The sequence below is a fragment of the Cyclopterus lumpus genome, chromosome 5 (genome assembly GCF_009769545.1).
Source record: "Cyclopterus lumpus isolate fCycLum1 chromosome 5, fCycLum1.pri, whole genome shotgun sequence".
NCBI lineage: Eukaryota > Metazoa > Chordata > Actinopteri > Perciformes > Cyclopteridae > Cyclopterus > Cyclopterus lumpus.
The window spans coordinates 5,377,206-5,394,534 of NC_046970.1; the positions used below are offsets into that span (position 1 = coordinate 5,377,206).

General features: G+C 42.3%; 1 protein-coding gene across 4 annotated transcripts in view; it reads left to right on the forward strand.

Moving 5' to 3' along the window:
• itpr1b (inositol 1,4,5-trisphosphate receptor, type 1b) overlaps positions 1 to 17,329 on the forward strand; it is a 75,143-nt gene that overhangs the window by 2,993 nt on the left and 54,821 nt on the right. For 3 of the 4 annotated variants that reach the window (XM_034531915.1, XM_034531913.1, XM_034531914.1), the window contains exons 3-16: positions 2,147 to 2,217; positions 9,744 to 9,859; positions 10,027 to 10,113; positions 10,962 to 11,120; positions 12,221 to 12,319; positions 12,415 to 12,498; positions 12,684 to 12,830; positions 13,076 to 13,180; positions 13,386 to 13,430; positions 13,541 to 13,570; positions 14,122 to 14,276; positions 16,706 to 16,805; positions 16,872 to 17,032; positions 17,152 to 17,293. In XM_034531915.1, coding sequence (XP_034387806.1) covers positions 2,147 to 2,217; positions 9,744 to 9,859; positions 10,027 to 10,113; positions 10,962 to 11,120; positions 12,221 to 12,319; positions 12,415 to 12,498; positions 12,684 to 12,830; positions 13,076 to 13,180; positions 13,386 to 13,430; positions 13,541 to 13,570; positions 14,122 to 14,276; positions 16,706 to 16,805; positions 16,872 to 17,032; positions 17,152 to 17,293 — 1,501 coding nt within the window. The remainder of the gene's footprint in view (positions 1 to 2,146; positions 2,218 to 9,743; positions 9,860 to 10,026; positions 10,114 to 10,961; positions 11,121 to 12,220; positions 12,320 to 12,414; positions 12,499 to 12,683; positions 12,831 to 13,075; positions 13,181 to 13,385; positions 13,431 to 13,540; positions 13,571 to 14,121; positions 14,277 to 16,705; positions 16,806 to 16,871; positions 17,033 to 17,151; positions 17,294 to 17,329) is intronic. The other variant, XM_034531916.1, reaches the window with a different exon arrangement.

A 17,329-nucleotide genomic window follows, 5' to 3' on the forward strand; every position in this document is an offset into this window, starting at 1 on the left:
AGAATATCTGACATGTCAGACTCAGTTTTCCTGCGTCAAGCTTGTCTTTTTCCTTGCTGTTTTCCAGCCACACGCTGTTTGTGTTTTGTTCTTTTTTTGAAGTGCTACAATCTTCCTCCTCTCGCCATGTCATTCCTCTACTTGTCACTCACCACAGGCCGTGCAGAGCCCTCCTCCTCGCCCAGTTCTCAGAAAACCACGCTCTCTCACAGTCCAGTGTTCCGCATCATCCGCCATGGCAACAAATGCGTGCGCGTCATTGAAGACTGCCACTATGACGGAACTCGTTTGTCACAATTTCCCGTCAAGCGTTGTTATGCCTAGTAATCATTCCCCCCCCCCCCCCACCCACTCGCCGTTATAGAGAAGAGCTTAGATGACGCGGCTATAAATAGCTTTGTTGTATTAGGTGTTTCTTTAGCTTCCAGCACGCTGAATGTGACCCTGAGAGGCAGCTGCAGCCCCATGGACCACGGCCGCCTCAGAGAGGATGGAACGTCCCCTTGATGCTGGGGAGACGGGATACGGCCGCGTTGCAGTGTCCCAGAATGCAAGAGGAGGTTTCTTCTTGACCTTGGAGACGGATGAGCCTTTAAACTCATGTTCTTTTTGGACCTTGGCCAATCGTTGTGATACAGGTTCCTATAGAGGAGCACTCTCACACCATGTGCTTTTCTTCCTTCATCACCAGTGCTCCTGCAGTGTAGAGTGTACCGCATGAGCTATAAAAAGATGTAACTGACTGGACTCACGAGAGCCTCCCACTGAATTGCATTACATGTGCTGCTCTACTATCCGCTAGTATTCCCATGGGGTTGCTCAGAGTTCTTGAGTATGATGGAGCTATTAATTTTAAAAAACAAAACTTGTTTTACCAACATAATTTGTATATTAATTGGAGTAACACAGTGGTTGCACCTTTTTGTTTCTAAAGGTACTAGTGCTGTGTATTGGCAATACGATACGTACCATGATAGAGTCGTCGCGATTGCTATTAATATTCTAGTGTTATAATCAAAATGTTCTTACACCCCTAACAGGTGCCAGTCCAGAAATCGTTATCCTCATCCTCTCAGTCCTTGATTTACATTGTCTCCCATCATGCATACTTCCTTTCATAATCTTTAAAATATTAATTGCCGGGCAGAGGGAACCTGTTAATCCCCGCTCCACTCACTTTAAGCACCAGATAGCCTTATTTTTGCAGGATGCATTCAGCACCAGCGGCGAGTCCGCTTCGTGTGATAAACAAAATAAATGCACAAAATGCTAATGAAGGAGATATACTTACTGTATACCTTTTTTGAATTCAAGTTTCTCTTTACGCTGAACTAAGACAGGCTTAACTGCCTTTTTAACTAAAACACACTGACAGAAACAAAGTAAAACTCATCAAAACCGGCCTCTTGATACTGTGCTGCAGCAACTCATTGGCGGGTCTTGCTAACGTCTTTAAGTGCACACTATTAAATTAGCAAATTACAATGACAAAAATAGCCCTAAATCACTGTGCTGGTGTTAAATGTCTTTTCCAGTTTATCTTTGGGATCCTGGAAAAGGTCTGCAGCACTCCGCTTTCACAATGAGAAGGAAAAATTCAATTTACTGCACAAAACGACTTACACGTTCCCTTTTTAAATGGCGAAGTGTGTCTCCAAATGTTCATCGTTCACGAAACGTGTCTTAATCCTGCTATTCATGTGCTACGAATGAGCTGACAATCCTCATCAAATCAAGCAGGTGCTATGTCCAGTTGAACTTTTTCACAGCTGACATTTTGACTTGAGGAAAAGCACGAGTGTTAATAATGGCTCTGTTCCATTTAGATGTCCCAGTAAGCGAGGGCCAACACCAGGACCCTGGAACTGACCCACTTACATGAAAAGCAGCCGTTAATGTTTCATACACCTGTGATCTTCATGCCTATGACACGTCAAACATCTGTGTACGATTTATGGGTACATAGTGATCATAATGGTTTATCAATGTTTTATTTTGATACATTGTTGTGAACAAAGTTACTTGAAATGAACGTGATAGAAACTCAATGCCTTACTGACATTGTCTTCCTAAAATCAGTTTATAATGTTAATGTCTATTAAAGCTGCATGTGATTGACTCATCACAATGGTGGCTGTGTTCCCAGGCTTGTGGATGACCGCTGTGTGGTACAACCAGACACAGGTGACCTCAACAACCCCCCCAAGAAATTCAGAGGTAAGGCCTCAAAATCACTTGTTTCTCACTTGATGATATTTGAATGAAGTCAGTAATTCCAGCAGCTTAAGTGTATTATGTTAAACATCATTTGTATTTTGTCACTGCAGTAGTTACTCAGTTTGGGTAAAACATTTTGTTTTGTTGTCTTTACCGGTACTTATTTTAAATTCCCTACATTTCAAAAGGTCTCCATCAAGTGGCTGCTGTATGATTCCCAACTGTTTTGGCCATTGCTAACTATTGCAACAAAGACACTTTTGAAATGCATATTTTAAAGTATTTTGTATTCGATAAATCAAGGCTACATACAGGGTTTGTGTCTATGATAGGATAGCCACGAACAACACACCACTGGCTTGTGCCAGGTGTAGCTGGTGTAGTCGCCAGCAAGTGTTTAAAATTGGCTGCCATTTCCAAGCAAATTAGTTAAGAGGGAAATGACTTGCTTGGATCAGTGCTCTGTCCAAATTGATTGAATTAAATCAATCTTTTGTATGCATGGTAAGCCCTGCAGTAGTTTATTAACTATATCATCATTTATGCTTTCTTGAGTTTCGTCCATGAGTGAGTATATCAAAGAAGAGGATACTACATAAACGGATAGATCCATTTGAACATTGTTTGATTTGTCTCCGAATCAGAATTCTGTTGTATGCAGCAATTCATGACTGGAAATGCAGATAATACTAAAAGCTTTTGTCTATTTGACTTGAGGCCAAAAAAGAGAGTGACTTGGAAGTCCTTTTGCATAGTTGGTTAATATCAGTGGGATATACTTGAGAAAAGGCTCTAAATGTGTGTGTGTGTGTGTGTGTGTGTGTGTGTGTGTGTGTGTGTATATGTATGTATGTATGTATGTATATATATGTATATATATATATATATATATATGTGTATATATATGTGTATATATATATATATATATATATATATATATATATATATATATATATATATATATATATATATATATATATATATATATATATTGTTTGTAGTTTCAGGCAGAATGCCAGGCGTTTCAGAGATGAGTATAAGACCCATGACGGCAACCTTCCATTACGTCTCAACATCTAATAACAGGCTTGAACCTGACGGCGTGAACATTTACACAGATTAGCTAGCAGCGATGTGGCTAAAAATAGTCTTTTGTGAAGTTTGTTGATTTGCTCTCCTTACCCCCTTTAAACTAGCGAACTCCACGACAAGCATGTATTGCATTGCATACGGGCTGCTTAGAAGAATGTCTTCCTTGGGCTTGGTGACCCAATAATGTGATAGCTGGTCATGAAAAAAGGTCAACATTTGTATGAGGGCGTGGAGCTGGGGAGGGATGCGCATTGCTGCCTCCTCTATCCTGACAGGTCGCCATGGTGGGAACTTGGTCATAAGGTGCCCCAAATCCACATCCTGCCTCAATTGTCTATTTTACTCTAAATGGGACCATACAGAATGAACATTATGCCGTATTGAAGAAGACTTGAAACTAGAGATTGAGACCATAAACTCATGTTTGCAACGTTTACTTAGGGATTAAATCTAGTGAGAAGAGAAAAAAAAATGTCATAGACTTCTATACAATCAGACTTCATTTTGTATGGTAGAATTCATGGTGTGATCATCAAGCTACATCCTGGGTGCTCGCACTGTAAGCATAAAATAGAAAAACAAATAACCCGTCGCTAATGACAATTGTCAATAAAGATTTGAAAAACTTGGTAGGTAGGGAGAAGTTGGTTTGCCAGCGGAGGTCTGTAATGTAACACCAGTACGGTTCACAATAGTACTGGGCGGTATGACCTTAACGGTATATTCGTTTTTCCTAAAAAGTAAATATAACTGCCTCTGAAGGGGGTAGAGCATCATAATGTCCACCATTCCGAAGTCAATGTAAAGCAATTAAATTATACAAATTCAAATTTATTGCCAAAAAATACATTTCATAAGATTACATCATGTGAGTTATAATTTATCTTTGCCCAATACTCATTTTTATTAAGTAGAGCTTGAACGCAGCGTGTAAGTCAACGCAACTTCGGTTAGCTGTTTAGCTCCGCGGTGTCGGCAGGAGATTCGGGCGCAGTTATAACTCGGAGCAGCATGCATGGGAATGAATTACAAAATGTCAAGTTAGCTGTTCCAAATGTTTCTATGGTTGTTCCACAGCTTATTTTGGACTTGCCGTTGTCTTCTTCACTCACCGATACATGTGGTGTGTGTGGATGCGACGTCACTGTCTGGGCCGCGCTGTGCAGACGTAAAACAATCATGGGGCGGCAGCACAACTGTGTAAATGTGACCGGGCAAAATCTAAGAAATATGAAACTGATCAGCTGAAAACCCACCCCCATTGTTATTCATACGCGGAGAGGGGAAAAAAAGGAACCGAATCCAATCCTGGCTCTGCTACAATAGTGCAAGAGCCGGAGACTGGTGACTCAAATGTTTCATATATCAGAAATCCAAAATGTCTGCCGGTCGGTCTGGAGCATTTTTCCAGGCCATGATTGGTCCTCGCTCGGCCCTCCACTGCATGGCAATCGCAGCCCTACGAGGCTGAACATCTGTTCAATAAGCGGTATTACATTGTACAGTGTATTTTACAGCTTTTACGGTACTGGTTCTACACAGGACCCACTCAAGGACCCCCTTGTAACAAGTTGCAAAAGGTCTCGAGCTGTGACCAATTATCCAATGATTCCTGGGTGGTTTCATTTGTAGAGCGTCAGAGGCCCAAAGAGGTCAAACTCTTAATATATCTGAAGAAAAAAGATACTACTTTATTAGGCAGAACTTTGTTTTTCTTCTTCTGTCCCATATAACCCTTCAGGTTGGGAACCGGCATTTAAAGATAAACATCAGCCAAGAACTAACATTAATACAGCTTTCAAGACAGACATGTCGTGATGGATGATAAGTGTCCCCTGTATAAACAGACACTGCCTTAACATAGGTGAAGCAGGAAGATAGCAAGAGTGGTGGAATAAAATGCAACCGTTTGTCAGACTGTAGAAGTCCTAACAGAACATGAAAAAGTCCTGAATGAAGTGCTAATTGTTGATGCTTTTATTTTGTGTTTTTTATTATATTTCTTCGTTAATACACTTTTTAACACCACCTCGGCACAAACAGCCTCGGCACAAACCGCAGAACTGACTGTAGCGCATCAAATCGCCGTTCACGCCATGTTCCATCTGGAATTTGTTATTTACCAGAGCAGCTGTTGTGCTGATTGGTCTGTTGTGACAGTATGTCAGCGCGTGTCCCGTTCGTACGATCTTTGCTGCTCGCCGGTTCACAGCAGGTGCAGAGCGCGCGGCTTATTATCGGTAGCGGGATTTGTACTTTTCTTAGAACTGAGACGGACGCTTGCACAGAGCAGAAGACACCGTTGGTGTTTGAACAGCACGATGTGCTGTGGCCGGAGGGCTCGACCAACACAGGTGTAAACAACATTATTTTCAACAATCTCGGGAGTGTTCTCTGAAGTGAGAAGCATTTCTTTGTTCAGTCAAATTGCTGTTGCACCTCACAGATTTTGTTCAACTCATCCAGACATGTTAACGTAGCCTTTTTTTATTTAATTTTCTTTTAACAACAACAAGTCAACAAATTAAATCAAGAGCAAAAGAAAGATCATTTGAAGCACACTCCAGCAAGAGGGGATTGTTCTATAATACACAATAAACATGACTTCCTGGTCTAAACCTTTTGAGAAAGGGACTTGTTGGCTATGATACAAATCATTATCTTTTAATCGGATTGATTTAATGTCATGGGAATGAGTGGGGCGATTCTATTTTCTCTGATTTTTAAATTTGTACGTTGAAATTGAGACAAGGATTCAATACTGAGACGCATTCATGACTTCAGGCCTGATAATTGTGAAATCTGAATTTTAAGACATTGACCCCTAAAGACATCCAAGATAATTCATTCAGAATTTGTTTTTGGACCGATGCCCCTGTGCGCCAGTCTTCAAGCACAGCTGATATGACCTATTGAACCTATTGGATGTCCATATCATATTATTATTTACCACAAATTGATGCTCTAGGCACAAATGCAAACTATAAAACGATAAACTGTCATCTCCTGCTAGTTGTACAGGCAGAGGCCTACGCACCGATTCTTCTTACCAAGACGAGTTCTATATATCGGGTGAACCGTAGATACTTCTGCATGGGTTTAAACAAAACGAAACAAAATGCTGCCTTTCTATTTGGGGATGCAAAGAAACGACTTCACTTGTCCGTTTCTAACTGAACTATTCAAATCATATTCAAAGCAGAGTAACTCATGGCCATGCAAAAGTAGAACATGTCAGATATGAAAGTAATAATAAAAGCGTGCTGCCACATGTTGCACTGTTTCTATTATTATTGCTTGTGTTTATTATGATAGACACTTTTATTCAAGGGCATTATGCCACATTTAGTACAGAATGTTAAACAGAAGCCAAGTGTACGAGGACTAAATCCTAACATCCTTGTTGATTATTAATAGCACACTTAAGCGGGTGCGTGTGCGCGTGTGCGTGTGTGTATACAGGTTGATTGCATGTCGACTGCTTTTTTTTTTCCCCGGCTGCACACAAAGCTCTGAGAGATCAAGTGAGACTAAATATGCAGGAGTCTGTTGCACGTCTCTGTGCTCAACATAAACTCATCCAGAAATCGATAGCTATTCTAGAGTACCCTGTTAGCAAAGAAATTGCATTTTTAAGCTGTGATGCAAGTTGTGTGTGTGGCACTGCATTTTGGGACCTTTGCTGCAATGCTGTCTGAGTAAAAAGGACTATTTTCTTTAGTTTATTTTGTGCCGCCGATACTCATTGCCTATCGTCGATTCCCTCATTTTATAATGCTGTCAAAACATCTCCTTCAAACGGCTGCACTTATTCAGGTTTCTCGTTAAGTAAATTTTAAATGATCAAATTTGAACACATCACGATACGCTATGATTTACCTTTCGCCCAATACTCATTCTGCTGAATGGCGTGCTTGACTCAATGCAGCTTCTGTGAACGCTGTTAGCTGTTAGCTCCGTTATTTTAGCCAAGCGGAACTGTGTGCTGCACACCGGCGTGTTTCGTTTTGGTGGCGTGTCTCATGCCTGAGCGACCACATGTGCAGCTCCTGCACGATAACGATCGGCGGCCGATCAATAAGGGCATCCAATACTTTCTACAGTAACAAAGATGTTGTTTCTTGTAAAAGACATGGTTGCTGAGTTGTACTCTGCATGGTGGTGGCAGAAAACTCACAGACGGAGCTCTAAAAAACACAAAACAATCGGCATGGCTACATACCACTATACTACACGTCATTTCTTTTAGTCAAGCAACCCTGTATTTATTAGATGTTTGAACTACCCGAAATGTAGATAAAAATCAATACAAATAATTTGATGACATTTGTCATCGTTTGAACAAAACATAATTGTGGCATCACTCAGAGATACCGCTCCAGCATCCGCTCATTATTGAATGATAAAGGCTAAACAGAATACAAAGGGTTAAACCGATTAATTATTCACAGCGGGTTCTTCTGGAGGACACAAATGACTGAACAAAGCAGGGCACTTTAAAAAATAAATTAAAAAAAATAGCTCATCCCAGTCTTGTATCAACAGAAAGGAATCTACTCATCAATTAGAAAAAAACTAAATACATTTTTGTTTCAGAATACGAGCTTAATCTCTGCAGTTGATGAATTTTGGGAGATCAGTTACGCAAGAGTTAGCGCCACTGACACACTGGTTTTGCTTACTGACTCTTTAGTGGAATGTGGCCATCTTTGATGTTATTAAATCGACCTGTGCTTTTTCCCAGTTTACATAAGTCCCAATGACGCCAAATACAGTTACGGTCGCTTCAAAATGTTAATCCCTTAAATTCCAACTAGGTGTGCAGAAAGAGCACAAATAGATGGGTCAGATGTGTAGGTCGGGTAAGAAATAAATGGGATTTGTGCAAATTCAACGCAATATGTTCCGGAATTGTCAGCAGAAAGCATTGTACTTCCTTGTAAAGTGTGTTTAGGCAGATCAAACTAAGCTATATTTGACCACAGAACTACATTTTTCACTGTTGACCGCCAAATACCTCCCTGTGCATGAAATTCACATGCATACCCGGTTTATTTTCTTCTTTGTGCCATCACCCCAATTGCTCATCCCGGTCAGACAGATGTTCTCCGTCGGTCCTTGGCCTCCTCTCTGCCTGTCCTCCACCCCCATCCATGATGGCTAACCGCTGGAGACACTTGTGTTGGCCACAATTTGAAAGGATGCAGCCACCGTGGCTGTTTTTAGCCTGGTTATGGCTCATCAGAATTGGAGTTGGCTGTAGCTCATGGGGGAGAAGAGTGGTCGTCCCGTAACCACAAGGTACCCGGTTCGATCCCCGCTCTCGCCATAGTTTCATGTTGAAGTGTCCTGGAGCAAGACACTGAACCCCAGTTGTTCCCCGGGCACTTCACTGCAGCCTACTGCTCCTTAATAACTAAGGATGCAGAGATGAATTTCCCCACTGTGGGATTGATAAAGTGTTTATTATTATTATTATTATTATTATTATTATTATTATTATTATTATTATTATTAATAATAAACGTCATTAAAGCTGTCGCCATCTTTACCATTCTATAGTGTCTCCATTCAGTAGGCAACAAATTATTGAGAAGGAAACATTTTGATATATTCATGAATAAATATAATTCAGAAAAAAGCTACTTGGCTGTGCTATTTGCCCTTTGGTGGTCCAGCTCCTTTGTCCCCCCCAAAGAGCAGACGCTGCTCAGCCCAGCAGGTAGTCTATCCCTGGTGCCCTTTGATCTGCAACATTTCATTGACAATTTTCATAGGGTCAAGTAGAACAATGCATTTTACACTGTTTTTAGTGAGAAAGAAGCACAAGAGAGGAGAGGCCACAAATGTTGATGTTTCTTCCGGTCGGGATAATGGCTCCATTAGAATTTTGATATTTTGTGTGTAGGTGGATATTTTTGTTCAGTAGTGCCTAGGAGGAAGAGGGACAACGTTTTTATAATCCCTACCCCTAATATAGATACGCTATTGTATAAAGTAAATCGTGTAGAACCCCGGGAGAATATGAGGCAGTACCATTTGTCCAGATAGTCATGAGCCGATACTTTTTATCATTACTCTAAAGCCAGGTCCGAGGGTAAATGGGGTCTGACTGGTTCCAATTTTTCTAATCTTGTTGTTGTTGAATTTGTGCAGGATGTACTGCTTTCTGTTGCCAACTGAATCACACATGCGTTACATTGACAGAGTGGCGAGCTAACACAGATGGACATAGTGCATGACCGCTAAAGTACTGTAAAGTTTTAGTGTCTATTTTCCCGTTAATATATAAATAATATTACCAGGGGACCAATTCCACCAAATTGATGTACTCTTTTATTTTTCTGATGAGGTGAGGCAGCCTCGTATTTTGTCAAAAAGAACACATTCTAAATGATGATGTTTGGCTCTTCCTGTCTTTTCTTTCCCCCTAGACTGCCTTTTCAAACTGTGCCCTATGAACAGATACTCCGCACAGAAACAGTTCTGGAAGGCGGCAAAACCTGGCGGCAACAGCACCACTGACACACTCCTCCTCACTAAACTTCATGTAAGTGTCCTCCTCACCTCAGTGTGGCTTTTGTCGTGGTGAATACGACGGACTGGTGTATTCGTGACACACAGCTACAGTCTTGTATTCAAGTGAAATGTCAATGCAACATCACTTCTCCCATAAATAGCAGTGTTTCCCTCTGTCTTCCCTCATCTGTGTTTTAGCATGCCGCTGACCTGGAGAAGAAGCAGAATGATTCTGAAAACCGCAAGCTGCTGGGATCCGTCATCCAGTATGGAAATGTCATTCAGGTGTGTTCAGGAACCTATGAGATAAGGCGCTTTGGTTAAACAGATCTGCAGCAACATTCCACACTAGATACGACACTGTGTGCTTGGTGATAATGACTACAAGTCTGTTGTAATCGTGGGACCAGTTTTAAATAATTGCTACAGCACAAAGGCGCGCTTCAGTGTTGTCCGTTGTACCGTCTTATCGTGCTTCGCTCGTTGCACAGGAGTGGTTCGCTCACAGGTATGAGATCATCTGAAACCAAGGATCCAATATCACGCATTCCTGCTCAGTGACACACGCGAGGGACATTCTGTACAATGTAGGATGTCCTAGTTCGAGTAATAATGACCACTAATTGGTTCCTGGTCTTGTCATTGGAAATAGTTTTTTTTTTTTAAATCAACAATTATCTAACACTGAGAGGCGCAGTAGGCATTTTGCGTCGTCGGGCCGACGCCTCTGCGGGGCCTACCCTGCGGTGCCAACTCACCGGTTCTAACACAATGCATCACGCTGTAGGATTAAGTTGGGCTTTTAGCTAAATCTGCCGTGGGCCCCAATAACTACACAGAGCTTATATGATGCTGGTCTCGTCAGTAATAGATTATTTTTGACAGGGTGGGAACTGTTTGGTAAAACAGGTGAACCAACAGAGGTCATGAGAAACATTTAAGGAGAAGAGGTTTCAAGTAGTAAGAAATGTAGAAACTAAACACATATTTTCAACGTTCCCTTGACACCAGTTGTACCAGACTGACATCTTTCTATCTCTGTTCCAACCCTTAATGGTGTCCCCTTTTTGCATTGTGTTTTCGAAGGTAGCCATGTGTCTTAATGCTGTTTTTTGTTTTGTTTTTGCCAACAGTTGCTGCACTTGAAAAGCAATAAATACCTGACAGTGAACAAGCGGCTACCCGCACTGTTGGAGAAGAACGCCATGAGAGTGACTCTGGACTCCGCGGGAAACGAGGGATCCTGGTTCTACATCCAGCCCTTCTACAAGCTGCGATCCCTGGGCGACAGTGTGGGTAGAGCGGGGTGCGGGAAATTAAGGATGCATTTTAAAGCTTTTCATTGGGTTTGAAAAACGGAAATCGGTAAGCTCACATGAAGCTTGTTTTTAGGAGACAGAATTCATTCAAGGATGACAATTAGTCCAATCTGAGCACCAGGTCAGGAAATAGCACACACTTTCTGCTAGTGGCTGACGAAAGTTGAAAGTCCCACTTTATTAATCCCCTCGGGGAAATGTGTCATCTGCGTTTCACACATCTTAACCTTTTTAATTACAAGGGCAGTCCAATGTCCACGGGCCGGGGACCACTTCCAGTGTTGAGGCCAGTGGCTTAGACAAGGTCAATAGAGAGAGATGCTAACGTGCTAGGTAATGATTTAGTGAGAACACAAAGGTTAATGTGCACTTTCTCTTGCCATCGGTGGCAATCGCCTCGCATGCACGTTGATCGATGAGGTCACTGGACTGAAACAAGTGTTTGGACGAAACCCTCAGTTGCTTGCCAGCACACTGGATCTCTTTTATAGAGTTTCTCATAAAGCGTGCACTCTCAAAGGAAAGTAATTTACTGATGCTCTCTGAGGCTAATTTGGGGATTTTGAGTCTTCAAAAGAAATTGAATTGAATTGATGATTAGATTCAGAACCAAACTTATTTTTTCTCGCTGCTTGAGTGATTCATCATTCATTGAGTGACGCTCGGTGTCGGGCCTGCACCTCAGTGACTCTCACCTTGACCCCGGGGTCGTTTCACTCACAATATGGTCCAGGGTCCACGACTCCCCCTAGTGCTTATCTGGAGGCGTGCATGACCTCCCATTGGTGTTCACCTTGTGAAGAAAAGGAATTGAGGAATGATGGCTGATATCTTGGGACGTGACATACTTTTGGTCTGTAAAAATAAATTGTGCTCAGTCAGTGTCTCTTAGAGCTCCAGTTTAATCTTGTTCAAAGATTTTCTTTTGCACTTTTAGAGATGGAGTCTGTATTTAAGGATGTTAATTGACACTTAATTTCTAGTCCATACTGCACCATGGTTACGTATTCCTTTTGATTTTTTGTTGAATGCATGCAGTGTGTTCTGTGTATTTATTTGTTCTGCTCCTGCAGGTGGTGATTGGAGATAAAGTGGTTCTTAACCCTGTGAATGCAGGCCAGCCTCTTCACGCCAGCAGCCACCAGCTAGTCGACAACCCCGGATGCAATGAGGTCAATAAGACACTTCATTAAAGTGGAAACAGAAGCTCAGGTTTGAAAGCCATTATTATGTGTCTGAGACATTCACACACTCCTCTGCCTGGCAGGTTAATTCCGTTAATTGCAACACGAGTTGGAAAGTTGTTCTGTTCATGAAATGGAGTGACAACAAGGAAACAATACTCAAAGGGGTAGGTACCTCCAGGTTTTTGTGCAACATTAAATTACAATAATTCTGAAATGCATCTTCTAAGCCAACATGTTAAAACACATTGTCAAAATAAAAATTAAAAACTAAAACATTGACATACGTGAGAAAAAATTAACTTTTTAATCCTTCACACACTTTGCGTGTGTGTTTTGTATGTAACGGCAGGGAGATGTCGTCCGGTTGTTCCATGCAGAGCAAGAGAAGTTCCTCACTTGTGACGACCACAGGAAGAAGCAGTATGTTTTCCTTCGCACAACCGGCCGGCAGTCGGCCACTTCTGCCACCAGCAGCAAAGCACTGTGGGAAGTAGAGGTTAGCGCAACACGTTCTCCGGGATAAAACGCTGCTTCACTCTTTGGTGTTTTATTAACTAGATAACTTAAATGCCTATTTTTTAGAAGCACAGTGCCCTTACATTCCATAACATAATGTAACAAAACAGACAGTTGTTTATGTTTCTGTTTGTAGAAACAAGATGACACTAGTAATGCAGCATTATAGGAATTTGGCAGGCGACTTATTAATGTCTTCTTTTCCATGTCTTTTGCCATTTCCAGGTGGTCCACCATGACCCATGTAGGGGAGGTGCAGGCTACTGGAACAGCCTGTTCAGGTTTAAACACTTGGCCACAGGGTGTTATATGGCTGCTGAGATGGGTGAGGTGTGTGTCAACCTTTTTATCTCTGTACCCATGCATACGATTATTTGCCTTTTCATATACTGTGTTTCTAACATGGCAGCATAAAGGCCAGTTATAAACGGCAAAGTACATCAGCTAGAGCCATGTAGCGTTAGACGGGTAAATTGGATGCCTAGCTGCAGTGACTACAATTTTGAAATGACTGAAGCCCGAGTGTGTTTCCCAGGTGAATGCCGAATTTGAGGAGGAGAGCGCTGAGCTGCGGTCCTCGGTAAGACTTCCCTTCTGCTCCTGAGTGCTTAGCAACTTCACACCGGTTGCCCCCGCTTCTATTAATCTAACCCGTTCAATTATGTGCTGAATCTTTGCTCTCTGCTCCAGGTGGTGGACTTTACACCCTTTAATTTCCAGGTACTGTCACAAAAATCTTTACTTGGCTGCTGCGCAAAGAAAAGTAATTGGCATGTCTGCACACGCTGTCTCCTGCCGTCCAGTTTCTCTCTCGCCACCCTCAGGCATCACAACGCCGCTTGTGCCTTCAGTTTAGTGGCAGTAGATAACCACTGGGTGTCACTGAGGCGTCATCCCTCAGCTGATGTGTGTCTCCATGAAATTCACCATAAGGCGGCAGCGTTGTACAAACCACTCTGAACCCAACAGGGACGTGGTGTCCGCCTGTTGCTCTCGACGACACGCGCCAACAAGGCCCAACAGTCTTCATTGATGACTGAAGGGCAGCTCACTGGTTTGCTCTCCTTCAGTTAAGAGTGTGAAATCAGCTTCAGTGGTGACTTGTAGCTCAAAGTGAAAACATGCACCCTGCTTGGCCTCATAGTGGTTCAGGATTGATAGCGTGGCTTTATATACGTGTAAACATCACTCTTTGTATCCAGTGCTTTGCCCTATCGCTCTATCTCTCTTTCTCTCTTTTTCCTCTCTCACTGCGTGTTTTCTCGCTCTAGCTGGATGCAGATAATGAAGCTTTACGAGCCCGTCTGCGAGCTCCGCAGGAGAAGATCATGTACACTTTGGTGCCAGTTCCCGACGGCATGGACATCTCCTCCATCTTTGAGCTGGACCCCACCACTCTGAGAGGCGGAGACTCCATGGTGCCCAGGTATAATGCAGAGTATACCCACACACCAAGGAGTACTTCTTCTGAGGGGGCAAAACCCCATTTGTTTTTTTAATGTAAATTGTAATTGTATTGCTGTATATAGTGTTACCCAAGGCTCTTTAATACCCGGACCAGTGTACAAACATGCCCAGGAAGTGATACTTGAGACAAAGTCAGAGAAGCTCTCAGGGGAAACCATGTTTCTGCCCGTTAGTGGAAAAAAAAAATAATATCAGCGATGCTGGAACATATGGGAGGGAAATGGGTGGAATGACAAACAACACCTCACAACCACAGTGATGTCAAAACTACAACAAATCAGAGGTAATGATTTGACGAAGGGGGAATTTTGAGCATTACTAGGAAGGCAGTTTCTGTGGCGATGAGTTTGTTTGCTTTTGCAACTATGGACATGGACACTGTGTGTGTGTGTGTGTGTGGTGTGTGTGTGTTGTCTAGGTTGTCTAGGTTACCAACATTTTTTTATTGTCAATTATTGACTTGACATTCAAGATCGTTCTTCTTTTTTTGGTTGAATCACAGACAACAGTATAATACACTGTTAGTGGCCTATGGGTTTTCTTTATTTAAATTTTTTTACAGGGATCAAAAGTGAATTACTGTTGTGTGTCTTTATTGGGTATATTGTTTGGCTTTTATGTAGACTTTGCCCAGTGTTAGGTCAGATTAGTGTTGCTTTTCTTAAGATATAATGTGACTGAAGTGGAAAGTCTGTGGGCTTGTGTTATCACGTGTGTGCGTGAGAATGTACTGGTCACCTTGTTTTTGGGATGTTGTGATACCAGCCACAGAGGTCAAGGAAAATCCCCAGCACTGAGTCATACTTGGTTATATATTTGATTGTTAAAACAAAGCCCTCTGTCTGTTCCTTTTTATATTTGTGTTGGCATTACAATGGTACGCTTGTCCCTGTCACCGCTCATTGGATGAAAGCGGAGGCTCTCCGCCTCGTGTCAAAGCCTCATTTGTTTCACATAGTCAGGTGCGTGCCTGCGTGCTGCAGGCTACGACTGCTGGCTCCTCCCATTCCTACCTTTTTAGCCAGGGGGCTAATCAAACTGTAAGCCTGTTAGCTTCAGTAGGTGTTAACGTAGTGCCTGCCAAGGATATGACTACGGTCTGCTGTCTGTCCTAAAGGGCTAACAAGCTTCACACACACACCTACTTTTCCACACGTGCAGCAGTTATGAATGACGTCAGTGGCTCAGACTTTACTATGTGTTAAGGTTTAGTGCTTAATGGAGGGGAGATGATACTGTACGGGTCAATGCTGGCTAATCTGTAATGCCACACACTTGAGGAAGCCTTTGTAAGCAGCCTCTTCCCTACCATGGAAGTCTGATTGTATACCGGCTACCTCTGAGTAACAACAATAAAAACTTATATACCAATATACACATCCCACTTTATTAGTTGCACCAATGCAAACATGCAATAAATAACCGTCTGTTTTTATAGCCACTGTTTCTCAGAGGTGTTGCTTTGCAATCATACTATCATCGTTTATGAAACCCTAGAATATTGGACACTCAAGCACCCTTTTCTGTTTCATTCATCAATGTTTGTGGGGATATTCATCATGTTCTAGGGAATTATGTTGAATCAAGTCCACCAAATCAAGTCTGTTACTCGTGACACTGTTTAAACCAAGTGGAGACTATAGGTATCGTCATTTCTTTGTCCTTGCTGCTCGTTCTTGTTGTGCTCCATGAATACAATCAATCCTGTCAAACTTGTAGCTGCTGACCTTTGAGACACAGATATTGGTGTTTCTTTACTGTTTGAAGACCAGCAGATGGTTTAGTGGGCCTGGACTCTAAACTGGGGGTTTTCAGAGTCTGTGACTGTGTGCCTTGCCTCAGACAAAGCTTTGAAAAAAAGACGCCACCTTGCTACCCCTTGCTTAGTTTTGCCCAGTACGCTTATGGGATCATGATTACGTTATTTGATCCCATAGCTGCTAAATAATTGAGCCAAAATAGCTGTTGACATAATTCAGACTACACTAAATATGTAAAAAAATAAATAAATACAACGGTCTGTCCGAAGGCATGTATTAATTTCTGACTGGGGAATCTGGGGAAAACGGTAACATTTCCCAAAAGGATTTGATCTCTTTACCAAATCCCACACATTTAGGCTATTCTATATGATCTTATTTTCAAAGCTAATTAGGTAGGACCTAATATTTTTTCACGTCCATTCCCTGAGGTGGACAGTGGCCCTCAAAAACAATATCAACCCTCCCATGGAGGTACCCTTCTTCATGAGCCTGTCTGAATGTGCCTTCTGAAAAGTAGCGCACACACACGGGAATGGTGCTAAAACTATGCTCTGATAAGACAAACCTGCACGTTGATTTATTTTTGTAATCATCTCCGCCAATCTCCTCTGTCCCTCTATTGTAGGAGCTCCTATGTGAGGCTAAGACACTTGTGCACCAACACGTGGGTTCACAGCACCAACAACCCCATCGACCAAGAGGAGGAGAAACCGGTTATGTTACGGGTGAGTGCAGCTCATGCCGCGGTGAAGACGTTTCCTGAACAGATATACTTATACTGAATTTTCCAGATTGGAACATCAGCGGTAAAAGAGGACAAGGAAGCGTTTGCCATCGTACCAGTGCCACCAGCAGAAGTGCGTGATTTAGACTTTGCCAATGATGCGAGTAAAGTGTTGGCGTCCATCGCTGGCAAGCTTGAAAAGGGCACCATTACCCAAAATGAAAGAAGGTACAGTATGTGTATATTCGGAAATATTTGATGAAAGGACGACCACCAAGTGGCTGCTGAAATTCTTCAAAGTTTTCAAAGTGGTCCGTAAAGTGTTTGACTTGTACACTCACACTCAGGTTTGTGACCAAGCTCCTGGAGGATCTAGTATTCTTTGTGGTGGACATCCCCAACAGTGGGCAGGATGTTTTGGAGATCATGGTGAACAAACCCAACAGAGAGAGACAGAAACTCATGAGAGAGCAGAATATCCTGAAGCAGGTTGGCATTAAACCTCTGAGACTGTAACTGCACTGA